The 13,694-nt window shown below is 41.7% G+C and overlaps 1 protein-coding gene across 5 annotated transcripts in view; it reads left to right on the top strand.

Annotated features, from left to right (window-relative positions):
* The window catches only part of TNFAIP8 (TNF alpha induced protein 8), a 102,920-nt gene that overhangs the window by 61,882 nt on the left and 27,344 nt on the right, over positions 1 to 13,694 (top strand). The window contains exon 1 of one of the 5 annotated variants that reach the window (XM_023529565.1): positions 4,070 to 4,140. The exons of 2 other annotated variants lie outside the window; for them this stretch is intronic. Coding sequence is in view for 2 of the 3 variants with exons in the window: in XM_023529564.1 (XP_023385332.1) it covers positions 12,609 to 12,687 (79 nt within the window). In the remaining variant the exon portion in view is untranslated. Of the gene's footprint in view, positions 1 to 4,069; positions 4,141 to 7,771; positions 8,051 to 12,580; positions 12,688 to 13,694 lie in introns of those variants that run through there. 2 more of the 5 variants (XM_011358272.2, XM_023529564.1) reach the window with 2 other exon arrangements.

Below are 13,694 nucleotides of genomic sequence, written 5' to 3' on the forward strand. Positions count from 1 at the left end.
TTATTATTATTATTTAAAGTCCCATCTTCATTTTCTCACAGTAGGTAATGAAGGGTGAATTTGGAGCTGTGAGTCAGTAAATTGATCACTGGCCACCTCACAACTTCTCAAACTTTGAAATCAGATTGGATCTCACTACCCTAATTTGCTGTTCCACATTACTTTTCACATAATACTTGCTTTTTATCACAGCAACCACCAACAATCTAGCTTTGCAAAGAAATGATGTTGTCAAAAGAAATATAGCACAATCTAATGTTACACTGTGAACTAGCTTGAACTAGAAGTTCGTATAGTGTCTGAGGGATATTGAATAATGCTATGTTTCTCTCAAAATATAAAATATCCTGCAACACCCCTATGAGTTTGCTGTTGTGCCCTGAGGCACCATGGCACACAATTTGGAAATCTTGGGTCTAAAATCATGAGTCTCTTTCAGCAACTCTGACCACACGATTCTCAGATATGAGATGCTGAGATGCAGATTTGTTTAAGAGTGCAGAAGGGTCATGTGTAAAGTAAAAGTTGTGTGGGATCAATATTATTTTTGAAAACTTCTTAGTACGTTACCAGATTGAAGAATAACATACCGTCTTCCAGTAAGATTTACTGTATCAGTGTTTCCTTTAGCGTTAGAACAGCTTGCTGTTTCTTTGGGGCCAGATGAAACATTTGTTTTTTTATTTAGAGGCACTTAGATTTGAAAAAATACATAGCCTTAAACACAGCATTCATCATCAGTATCTGAAATGCTTACAGTGTGAGAGGCAACAGAGAGAGCAGAGTCAGGGAGGGACCAGCGAATTCCCAGCTCCCTCTCATGCTTACTCTGCAGCATAAAATCTTTAAATAGGAATGGTGGCTTGATGTACCCTTTAGATTATTATTTCTCTCTCTCTTTCTGCCCGTTTTGGGCTGATTGTATATAGTTGAAATTGAGAAAGTTAAATGGCATGTGATGGGACTTTGCTGAATTCAGTAGTAAAAATTCTTTTGCAATAGATTTTAGATTAAGAAATCAGCACTTTTTCGCTTTCTTCTGTTTCTGTTAGGAAATGAATGGGATTAATAAGACCTTTTTTAGGTAGGCACACTGTTTATATTAGCAGTTTCCCTGAAAATTCATTTTGGTGATGTCTACAACTTAGTGAATTGTAGCTATTACATATTTCTATAGCTCTTCTTTAAGCAGCTGAATAACGTACGTTTTGTAACTGGACCTGTTCCAACGGAAAAACTTCTGATTCATGCCTTTCAGGGCTACTGCAAAGCAGCCCTCCCCCCCCCGCCCCCCCGCCACCTCCCCACCCCCACCCCTCCGCAACACTGTTTGGTTAAGTTCTGCTTTGGTTCACATTTTCACCACCTGCTGAGTTTGTTGAGTTTCAGCCTTGACTGCTTTTACCTGGCAAGCTTGTCCAGCCCTGTCACTTCACCTGCCAGCCTATTCTATCTCCTAAATAGTGACCAACCAGTTGGCACAAATGTTAACTTAATAGAGATTCCATCAAAGTCAGAAACCTAATATAAAAATCAAATTGTGACAACTTGGAGTCCATTAGACTTTCAAACAGATCTCAGACCAGGAATCTATAGTCCAAATTTCAGATATGGAACAGTACTTCTGTTTTCTTGTGGATTTCAAATTTTGTTCAGAAATCTGAATAATGCTCTTAACTGCTTAGATGGAATCAAGTACGGCCCATTATCCAACCTGTCTCTGCATCGTTTTCTACTCACTTAGAGTGAGCACATGGAAGAGAAAAGAGATTGTCACTGCCACCAGAACTGCTTGCTTCTGAATTCTTCACAATAATCGATAACAGATGTGTGGCTGGCACTGGAAAGTTGCATAACTGTCTCATATTGCATTCAACTGAAATTCGCTAGCCAGTGTGAGGGGGTCATCACTAGGTTGTTGAAAAAGAAAATTCAGTTAAAAATCTATATTTATTTTGTCACACAATGATTACTTTGCTGTAAGGAGTAAAGGCAATGGTTAAAGTGGAAATAATTTGACAATCACTGTCCTTAAACTTGAATTTCAGTTCATTGTAAGGAAGAACTTTCTAATGATTAGAAAGGAAGTAGGGCTGTCTCTTAAAGGAGAGAGCCTCTGTTAATAGAGGTCATCATGGAGATTCTGGATGAAAGCTTGTTGCCTGGGATGTTTCTAGAAGATTGCTTCCCCAGCCAGGTAGAGGACTAGAGCAAATGACCTCTCAGGTTACTTCCAAGCCTGAGTTTCTGTGAACATGGTCATTGATCACTTTTTCCTCCTGCCGCTTTTCTGAAGGAAAGCCTGGGGATTGGTAGGTCAGATGTGACCCCGTGCCTTCTGGGCCCAGTTTCAGCCGTGTCGCTTTTCTTCCAGGTGAATCCTTTCTGTAATCCCTCTCATGTTAACCTCATATTGACCCCATTAACCTGGGCACAGTAAAGAAGTTCAGCCCTTTAGTTTTCACTTTCTGTTGCTGGACCACACACATTTCTATAGCATTTAGGGCTTCCAAAGAAATGCTCCATAGCCTAAAATAATCTGGTCTTATTCACAAATTAGGAAGAGGACTTCATAATTTTCAGTGCTTTGTCTCATTCTTGACTCATTTGATTATTGTTTCTACCCTGTTAAATAAGTGGCATTATCCCCATTTTACAGATGCACAAACAGAAGCTCCAAGAGGTTAAATGGCTTGCCCACATTCAGAAGAAAAATGAGAGAAGAATGAATAGGGAAAACAAAACAAAACATCCTAGTGCAAGTGAGGTCGTACTTACCAGGCTTATGGTACTTAGGCCCCCATCTCCCATATTGAGTCCAGTGTTCTTTTCTCTACTCCTGGCAGCCTCATGTCAGAGGAGGGTTAATTAGCATCCTGAACAAACTTTTAATTTAAAAAAATTGTAGTTTCATGTACCTGAATAAATAGAATCTATTGAATTTATAGCTTATTTAAAGCATTGAATATCAGGAATGGAATATCTTTAAGCCTGAGGTCTAAGTACTCAAACACAGCAATCTGAGCAGTCTATGCTAGAATCAAAACCAGTTCATACTCTTTGGAAATCTCCTAATATAGCAATCTTTGAGTTATTCTTCAGCAAAATACAGGACTTGAATTTTACTTGAGTAATTTAATAGAGTGAGAAAGTCTGGGTATAGGCTGAGGCTGAGACTGCATTTACACTAGTCTAAAGGACATTATTACTTAATTTTGTAACCTTGAACAAATCATATAACCCCCCTTTCTTTAATTACATGTCTGTAAAATGGGTATGATGACCCAAAGGAGCTAATTGAGAAGTCTGAATGAAACATATAAATGGAAGACATCATTGCTAAGTATTACAAAAGAAAGAATGTGGGCATAAATTCTTCAGATAATATTTTCAGACCTTATTTTGTGTGTGTGTGTGTGTGTGTTTGTGTGTGTGTGTTTGTGTGTGTGTGTGTGTTTGCGTGTGCACACACACACGTGTTTAATCATCTGCTAAAAGCTTTTTAGCGAGGAAGATTTCTTAGGAGAGAAATAAAAGTAAATAATGAAAACCTAGGAAACAACTGCATCCCAGATGTATTGTTGTCCCCATGTGTGCTCACCTCAGATATTAGCACTTCTTCCAGTTCCTTCAGAATTCTCCATGTAACACTCAGAGCATTAGTGAGCATGGAGGATTTATTGAAGATGTCATGGGAAGACTGAGGAGAGGGTTTATCCATAACAAACTTCAAACTCCTAGGCAGGGCCCTGGGAGGTGGCTTTCTTGCTCTTCCTTCTGCACACTCACCCTCAGGATTCTTCCTTGATTCACAGCAGTTCTGCCCCATTTCTCAGACTCCCAGACCTCATCCCGGTACCCAGAAATGCATATGCATAAGACCTCTTGAGGCACAGGGCTTGGCATTCCTAAGAAGGTGCATAAATGATCTTCACTGTCATTTGATCATCCCCTTCTCCATTTTTTCTTAAGGCAAGGAGAGGGAGATCACCTGAGCCAGGCAGGGGCTTTGGAGAGACACTCGTTTAGCCCCACTTCTCTTTTGGAAGCTTAAATGTAAGAGAATGTCTGAGGAGGATGAGAAAGAGGCAAAGCCAGCAGACCCAACCACTGAGATCAGAGCACAGATCTTTCTCACAGGTGAGGAGAGCAATTGAAAACCAGCTTTATATGTAGATCATGGAAGTCTTCAAAGCTTTTCAAAGGTATAGGTCGATAATACAAACAAAGTTGAGGAAAGCCTCAAAGTCAAATAGAAGGAAGCTATTTTTTATACCAAGTATAAACAACTCTCTTGTTTTCCCCTGACCTAAAATGTTATCTGTACAGATTCAGTCTCTTTTCAGAAAGGTAGATATAAAAATATTGATAGAATGATGGTTGTGACCTGGGGTCCTTATGATCTAGAAGCTGTCAGTATGTAACTAATTTACAGAGATGCTTAGTATTTTTCACTGCAGAGAATGTACAACATTCTTGAATGTAAGCAGAGCATGTGATTCCTCCTGAATAAACTGTACCTCCTCTTCCCACTTTTGGTCTTCTCATTTGTGTGAGTCTGAAAACTGTTAAACTCCCTTGTTCCTAACAGATATCTGGACAGCTGGAAGAAAAAGATCCAAAAGCCCAGGCTTTTTTTTTTTTTTTTTTTAAACAGCTTTGAGGTATAATTTAAGAGGAGTCATTTCTGCTGTTCTGTGATAAAGCTCAGTGTAGAGATGGTGTTAATAAACTTAGAACCGAGGTCACTTGGAAGATTGAGTTCTTTAGGTCTGTGGTCAAAATTACCAAAATTATACCAGTAAGCTCCACGTGAGAAGGGTTCCTTTACCTGTGACACATGTAAATATTTGTAATGACCGAATGAAAAAGCGTCAGAATCTTAGCCAGCATTCTCTGCCATCTTGACACAGAAGGTGGGAAATTCATTATTAGGCATGAGCAGGAATTCAACATAGTATTTAAATGCAGTTTGGTATTGAATGACAAGTGTTGCTAACTTAGTTGCTCTTTTGTATCAGGTTGTCTATAATAGATTTTTGGTATGACTTCCAAGCATATATTCCAAGCCACACTAAGAGATGTTAGAGTGTTTCTTAAATATATAAGAGTGAACAGGCTCCACCTATAGAGGATAACAAACCATTATGGTGTACTGGAGCATTATTCACTAGGGCTAAAAAGTTAACTAAACCCATTTTGAATAAATGCAGAGTACAATCAAGATGAAATGACTGACCTAGTATATATCTGGAAACCCCAGAGAATAAGCTGATCTTTGTCACCATTTTGCAGGCTGGGGCACGGGACAGTGTAGTTTGTCCAGGACACATGGCCTTGAGGTTATACAGACTACTGAGGTTCATCCTTATTCATATACAATCTTTTAAAATAAGCTGAGCATTCCTTGCACTTGAGGTAGATCATGACATTAAATTTCTCTCCAGGTTTCCTGAGGATTGTGGTGAATGTTCAAAGATCACCCTGGCTGCTGAAATGACTCTAAATTGAATTTCAAGGCTGATGTGGCAGCATTTGAACTGTTCATTCAGCAGTTGTTCTCCTTGGCTAACCTGAGCAGGGCTGAAGGCCTTTTTGTGAACCCAGTGGAAAAACGAGTAGGACATTAAGGACGTATATTTTAACACACCTTATGTGATTTGTACATAATTGGACTTACAAAAAGACATTTAATAAATAATTCTTTTGGAGGCATTTTCTGAAAGAAGAGGTTGAAAGTGAGTTCTGCCTATGGCAGATAGGGCCTGGAATTTGGATTGTCTGAATTTGCATTATCATCACCTTGAAAAGGTGTTGCATCTCGCTCTAATTATAGATGAATGGGAGCTAGCTTATCTGTATAGCATACAGCCCTGGTGACATCCTGCTGGGCTCCTGGTACACATCCGTGGACATCTGGGCTGCTGTCCTTGTCAGATGATGTATGAGCAGGGGAGGCTCCCAGAATGTCCTTTCCTTGAACAGGACAGAAGAGGTTGCTTCTGACTGGTGAGGGTACATTTCTTTGGATTTAGAAGGATCCTCACATCTCCTCTTTAAGTCTGAGGTTACTGAATGGGGGTACGCATCTTAGCAGCTCCTAACCTAGGATGTATGGCAAAGGGAACCACACAGTTAACTGCAACTTTCAAAAGGGTGCAGCCTGTTACCCTTTTGGTGGTGAGGTCAGTTTCCTGGAGGTTCTACAATACTGATATTTTCCAGATGTTTCTCTTTTTTTTTCTCCTCTCTGACTGGCTATGTCTTCCTCTCATCATCCTGACCTTTTAGTGAAATCGAGATAAAATTCTGCTTGGGGGTCTTAGGCATGTTGGAATCACTCAGCAGTTGGAAGTGATTTAATATCTAGGTCTTATATTAGTATATATAAAAGCCATGACTGTTTGTGAATAGCATAATATACTTTTTTTTCCTGTTTAAATCCAACACTGAAATAAAATTCAAGAATATCTTTTATAAAAGTTTACTTTTAATGGTGTGATAGTTCGTAATAGCCTGTATAATACTTTATGGTTTTCAAATCACTTTTTACTTATATTACCTTATTTAATACTAAACATAAATCCGTGAAGTAAATAATACTATTTTTATCCTCATTTTCCAGATGAGAAAAAGGAGGCCCAGAGAGGTTAAGTAATCTGCCCAAGGTCATACAAATAACAAATGGCAGAACTAAATTTTAATTCAGTCTCTTTAAATCCATATCTTTTGAATATTCTTTCCACTAAGTATAAGGCAGTGCTTCTCCTCCTGGTTTTTGCTTACATAAAAATGGGAAACGAGGAAAAAGAAAGCAGCGGGAAAATAAGTTTATTAAAAGAATATAACGTTTCTCACAATTTCTTAATCGTTTTTTAGGGTATGTTATTTGAGGACCTTTTGCCTTCGATTGATAATAAAACTAGTGCTCTGCAGAATCTCTATAAGACAGTTATGTCGGTGGCAGCTCTTGTCCCCACTTCTCCGAAGTCAAAACCAAGGTTTTACAAAGCTCGGATGCCTTCCTCTCAGCCAGTTGTAGAAGCCTGCGGACTGAACCTCGGGGCAGAATTGAGATCGGTTCTCAAGGCCCTCCAGCTAACTCGATCTACGAGCACTTCAAAAGCCTAAATACCTCCTCCTCCCCCGTTGGCATTTTGAAGGAATTTATCTTTGGCTGTTGAGAGTAGCACGCGGAGGGAACACGTTCTCCATTCGAGGAGAGGCCTTTGCGGGTAACTGCAGGCACCTGGGCTGCGGTTTGACTAAGAGTGCTTGTTCGGATTATACTAGATGAGTAAACCGTCTTGTCTGTTTTTTTCCCTGCAAAGGTAAGGGGTGGAGGCCGCCAAAACTTTCTCCAAAAGACTCCCCTCTTGGGCTTGTGAAGCAAGTCCTTCCAGCTACATGGAGCAATATCCACGTTACCTTCCTGCAAAAATCATGTACAAAACCGAGCAGCTTTACAATACTTAATTTTTGGAGTATAAAAATTTTTGGACCTTCAAGACAACAAAGTTAAATGGGCATCGAAAAAAGTAACCCAACGCTTCAGAAACATTTCTTTTACTGTTCATGTAGTTATTCCGTAAAACTGCAGCGCGCGCTGCGATGAGCCTTTTTGTTCTTTATCGAACATGTATTTCGCGTGCCTAGCCAGTCTCAGTTACACTTGCCGACGGCACCCTTCTGCCTGCCCCTCCGAGAGCCCGGCTGCGGCCCCGGCCTCCTCCCCACCTGCGTGCGCCCCTGCCCGCCCTGTGACAGGCTGGGGCGCGCGCGCCCTGGGGGCGGACTCCCGCCGCCCAGCTGAGACGCGATTCGTCACTCTTGCAGAACTTTCCCCCTAAAAATCCCTGCAGCAGAACCAGCCCTCCCTCCCCGGGGAGGTTTTGATTTTAGTGGCTTTCCCTCCTTTTATTTCCCGTCGTGTTTGAGTTTTGGCTGCGGGGCGAACTTGCGGCCGGTCCCAGGGCGATTTCAGAGGTATTCGCCCCTGCAGCGGGTTGCCCTGACACCATGCACTCCGAAGCCGAAGAATCCAAGGAAGGTATGATTTTGATTTCTCTTTGGGGACAGGCTAAGTTCTGCGGAGGAATGTGGCGGCAGGGCGTAGTAAGAGAGCAGATGGGACTTTTAAAGTGAGCGATGGGTACTTCGTCCGCTTGCCCTGCGCCTCCGAGGCTCAATTAGAGCTGCATATGCGGAGCCCTGTACCCTTCTCACCCCGCGGCGGTTCAGAGAGGATGGGAGGAAGAGTCAGACCTAGCTCAGCCGGCCCACTAAAGGCTGTTTTTTTAGATTTCTCTGGAAATGGAACAGCCCCAGTATTGACTCCAAGAATGGAAAATGTGCTTCAAAAAGCGCTGCCTGCATCAAGACCGCTAATAGCCGGATCCCCTCGAAGAGCCTTCAAAGTCGAGGGTCTCTTGAAAAGGATTTGAGAAATTGGAAACGCCTTGTGTATCAGGCTAAAAGGGGAAGCTGAGTGAGGGGGGAGAAGTGAAAGCTCTTTATTTGGCGAATAGTTCCCTCCCTTCCCCCCGCTGGCTTTTCAGCAGTGAATTCATTTTGTTGGGGGTTTAAGAGGGCTGAGAGATTATGACGGGAGCCATGTGCAGCTTGAAACTGAGGAGAGTTTGTCTGTTTCTAACTTTGCCAAAGCAAAGGGTTTCATTTACTCTTAACAGAGAACGGGTGACAAGGCTGGAAAAGCTCCAACCAAAACACAATTATACGCTGGTGTTAGTTCGGGGAGTTTATTTGTGCATGAGTGTTTGTATGCTTTGTTTCCTGAAACTTTATGTATACAAAAGTCCTCTTGTAAGTGGGGATGGAAGTGGGGATTGTCGAGGAAAATTAGAGAGTAAGAGAGGAGAATGTTCAAGATTGTGAAATTCCTTTCCTTTTCAAGTAGCCTCTTGGCAAACTGGTAAATTTCAAGTCCGTCAGGGCAGCTATGGGAGCCTGAGAAAGAGAAGAGAGACCTCTGGTTTCTCCATTTGGTAGATATCAGTTAGGGAGAGCCTCTGGAACTTGTTCTCTTCTGTCTTTTACTGATTTCCCCTCCCAAAGTGAAGCTCTGTGTTTCATGATGTCTCCCTGTGTGTGGGCTGTCGTTTACCTTACGCTGTGTGAGGGAAGGAGTCAAAAAAAAAAAAAAAGTCTTGTTTAATAGAAATATGGGGCTGGTGTGAATGAAAATGATAGCCAGGAGCATTATTTTTGAGCTTCACGTGGAGCTTGGGGGATTAATGTTTCCTTGCTGTGGCTTCTGTCCTGATGGAGCTATGTGCTGATGGAGGCTTTTCTTTTCTGTCTTTTTAACAGCAATTTATAGTAAGTCAAAAGTAGTCGAAGGAAAGCAAAGAGGAAATGGGCTGAGAGAATCCAATAGTGAACTTTTGTATCAATGACAAGTAACACTTAAATTGATGTTTTCTCTCAGGCTTGTTTTTTCTTTTGGGAAAAAAAGAGTGGGGGGAAAGTAGAAAAACAGTATCTTCAAGTGTGTTATCCATTCCTCGACCAGCATCCACATTCTTCCCGCCTGCCCAGCATTCTGGTTGTAAGCTGGAAAACTGGAGTATGCAGAGGTCCCTTAACAGCTCCCCTCCTGCTTGTTCATCACCTTACCTCCACTTGCCCACTTCATTTACATTCTACAGATCTGCAGCAGATTCTCTGGTGCCTGTGCTTTTTTACAGAAAGCCCAGAATGTTTCTTTTTTAAAAATATGAGGTGCTAGAGGTTTAAATTGATGGCAATTAGGGTAGGACATAGAATAACTCTTGAAGGAGATCGATAAAATGCTTTACTAACAGATGTAATCATTGTAGCTTCTGCCAGGAAATAAAGGATGAGTGTCTGTGTATATGTGTATGTTGCGTGTGTGTGTGTGTGTGTGTGTGTGTGTGTGTGTGTGTGCCTGTGTGTCCCGGACAGTTCTTGCAAGGCTGGTTATTGGCTGTGATCTAGAACCACGTCTTGGATATCTATGAAAGGAGCTATGCTATATAAATAACTCAGTTATCTTACTAATTCTTTCCCCTCTCCTTAGCTTTTTTCCCCTCTCCCGATGGACTTAAATATCCCATTCAGTGTGAGATCACCACGAAATCTTCACAATGTCTATATTGCAAGAAAATTGTCTTCAGATGCTTCATGCCTGGTTTGATTTATTGGGAGATACTTTTAAATCTATTCTGGATTGCAGTACAAGACTAGTACACTTTGGGGTCGAATCAGAAAAAGATATCGAGTCAGATTCAGAGGTCTTTAGAGGCCAACATATTTGTGCATGTAAGTGAATGTAGAAGCAAATGACCTGAGATATTGTTAAGTCATCATAGCTTTGAATGTACTTGACTCTGTGCCAGGAGTGCTGAACTTTCATCCTCAGTCTATAGCCACCTCCTAAAGAATTAATTTGATTTTGCCTGCTTACAAATGAATAGGCAATTGTGCTTGAGTATTTAACAGAGAAAAATAATCCAGGCCTCACTTTATTAAAAGCTAAGTAAATTTAAGATATCCAGTCAAAACGAATAGGAAAGCAAGAGAAATGAAGGAAGAAACCCACTTTCTTAAAAAGGGGAAGGCCCTTGAAAGGAAGGATATCAACACTTTCCAGTAGATGGAGTCTTCCTGAAGAAGCAGGTTGATGGCCACATATTTGGCATTAGTTGCTTCCTGTTGAGTAAATTACTTAATTATGAAGTAGGAAAGATGGATGGCATTTAAGATCTCTGAGGACCTTTCTAATGCTAAGCATCTGGAGATCCAGGGCCCTTCTGTGCTACTTATTGAAATTTTGGTACCAGAAAGCGAAAAAAGACGAAGCCGTTATTAAAAAGGGGTTGCTTTGTGAGAACTTGCAGAAGAGTCAGGGTTGAGCTGCGAGAGGCTCAGCTCCTCCTCCATTGCCTATAATGGCACTTCCTGCTACCACCTCGCCTGGTTCTCGTGCCTCACCAGGCCTGCTATTTCCCAAAGAAAACAGTGGCCATTAGACAGCTCCCTCAGCTTCTTGCTCCCAGTCTGACAGGCTCACCTTCACCACACCCACCTTCCCAGTGTCTGTGGGGCGTGTGTGTGTGTGTGTGTGTGTGTGTGTGTGTGTGTGTGTGTCAGTTCCTACCAGAGAAGGCCACTCCTTCTACCTCAGGCTCCTCACACCAGGTGGACGCATGTCTTCTCTGCTTCTTCCCTTCTGTGTATAGACGTGCTCAAGCTCCACACTTGGGGGTGTCAGCACTTGCTGGTCTTCCTGCCCAAAATATCCTTCTCCCCACATACCCCTTTTCCCCTTTTCCTGATCAGGCCCTGTTTGGAGGCTTTTTCTGAACCTCCAACCTAAATTAGGATCCCTTATTGCCCATTCTCAGAGCACTATTCTTTTCCCTGCTGGCACTTACCATATTTTCAGCATCTCTTCTCTAGAACACTAGCTCTTAAGGGCAAAATCATGTCTATTTTATTCTTCACTGTAGCTCCGAGTCCAATCTAATAAAAGGTGATCATTTAATATTTCATGAAATGAAAGTTCATCCTCACTACTTGGTCTAATTTTAGACATTTATCTCTCCTTTAAAATGAACCCCTTTAAAAACAAAACAAACAAACAAAAACAACCTTTTGCATCGTTTCCACTTTCTTGCTCTTTTTCATCTCTCATCCCACTGAAGTCTGTCTCTTTTTCTACCATTTCACTGAAATCACCAAAATCACCAGTGACTTCCCAGGTGCTAAAATCACCAGTGATTCAGCATTCGTATTTTTGTCCTTATCTTACTTGACCACTTTTTGCAGCATTTGATATTAGGAGAGTCCCTGGCAATCTTAAATTCCTTCCTGGTTCCTGTTTTCATTCTGGCTGTTTTTTTCTAATCTCCTAGACCTCTAGTCTGGGCTCTTCCCAGAGTCACCCGTGCAGCCAGCAACCTGGCAAATACCATGCTTTGAACATCATAGAGGTACCTCAAATTCGACATGTCTAAACTGACCCCATCATTTCCTGCTCTTCACAAATCTGATCCTCTTGTATTTTCATTGAAATCATTGCTCTCTTTTTGGCTTCCAAACTACAAATCTGCAAGTTGTCCTTTACCCTGCCCTTTCCTTTATCTTCAGCTTCCACCTGGCGCTTCATCCTCCTCATTATCTGTTGACTATATCTCCTTCTCTTCATCTCCCCTCAGCATTTGTACCCTGATTGTTATAATAACCACCTGCGCCATCAGGGCTCTTGGTTGCAAGAGATGGAAATTGATTCCCGTGATTATAAGCAGAAGAATTTATTGGAAGTGTATTGCGTAGTTCACGCATCCACAAAAAGACTGGAGAATTAACTTCTGAGAATGCATCAGGAGATGCAGCCACAGACATACTCTAGCATTGCATGGTAAAGACCTCACCACAGCTTTCCCCTCCTCTGTACTTTTCAGTTCTGTCACTGCTGGGAATCTAGATATGGCTGAATATTTGGACATCCTCGACATTCAAAAATCCCAGAAATAAACCATCTGATTCATCAGTGCTAGATTGTGTACCTACCCCTTGCTGCCTGAGGGAGAGAGAACTTCTGGTTCTGGCTTTGGTGATGGGAGATGGGGCCTGACTCCTACGACCACGTGCAAAACGAGGGCTTCTCCAGAAATAGAAAGGGAGTTCTGACGTGGAACGACGGTAAATATCTACCACACCAACCAGACCAGTCCGTCCAACCTGAGTGCCGCCCTGTTTATTTGCTTCCTAGTTCCCTCAGCAAGTGCTGACCTCTTTGTTGGGATCACTCTCCTGCCTCTCTTCAGGAGGGTCATATTGCCAGCTGGGCCCAGTTTGGAGTCGATGCTCTCTCAGAGCTTTCCTGTAACAACCTATACTTCCCTCAGTTGCACCATGCTTTCATTTATTATGGTTATTAGTTTCCGTTTCCTTTGCCTCACTTCATTATGAGCTTTTTGACATTGAGATTTGTACTTTTTTTTTTTTTTTCCTGAATCCCCAGCACTTAAGCTAGGGCTTCTCACATAGGAAGGCCTGATAAATCATTATCTAATTAATTAATTTAAGATGAGATTACCTGATATGATGAAACCTTTCAGAGTGTTGCTTAGAAGTCATCTAGCCTCACTTTATAGGAATAGTGCCCTCCAAACCTAGAGGACAAACCTATTTAGGGTTTCTTAAATTCTCCAATAAAGTATTTTAATGCCAGAGGCAAAACAAACATGTATCTTTGATCCCTGGAGTCAGAGCCCAAAGTGGCTTGCCAGCAGTCTTCAATTGCCTTGAAGACCGAAGAAAGAATTTTGAAACAAAAAATGTATTGAGCTCTCCTATGTGCCAGACATGGTGCTAAGGATCTGATTCTGTATATTATCTCATTTAATACTTATATCGTAACCCTTTGCGTTAATTGCATGTAACAAGAAAACTGAAGTTCAGAGAGGTTAAAAACCATACCTAAAACCACAAAGCTAGAAAAGGTGGAATCAGGATTAGAATGGAGGCTGACTCACTGTAGAGCTTGAACTTTCAACGACTGAAACAGTGCTCCCAGGAATGTCCAAAAGCTGCCCTCCCCATCCTCAAGTAAGCTTGGCACTCAGGAGGATGCTCTCTGTGTTCCTGTGTCCACTTGTACCCTAGTTTGAGAAGCCAGCTGGTGTCTTGGAGGAGAAAGAGAATAG

Source organism: Pteropus vampyrus, unplaced genomic scaffold, assembly GCF_000151845.1.
Source record: "Pteropus vampyrus isolate Shadow unplaced genomic scaffold, Pvam_2.0 Scaffold39, whole genome shotgun sequence".
Classification (NCBI taxonomy): Eukaryota; Metazoa; Chordata; class Mammalia; order Chiroptera; family Pteropodidae; genus Pteropus; species Pteropus vampyrus.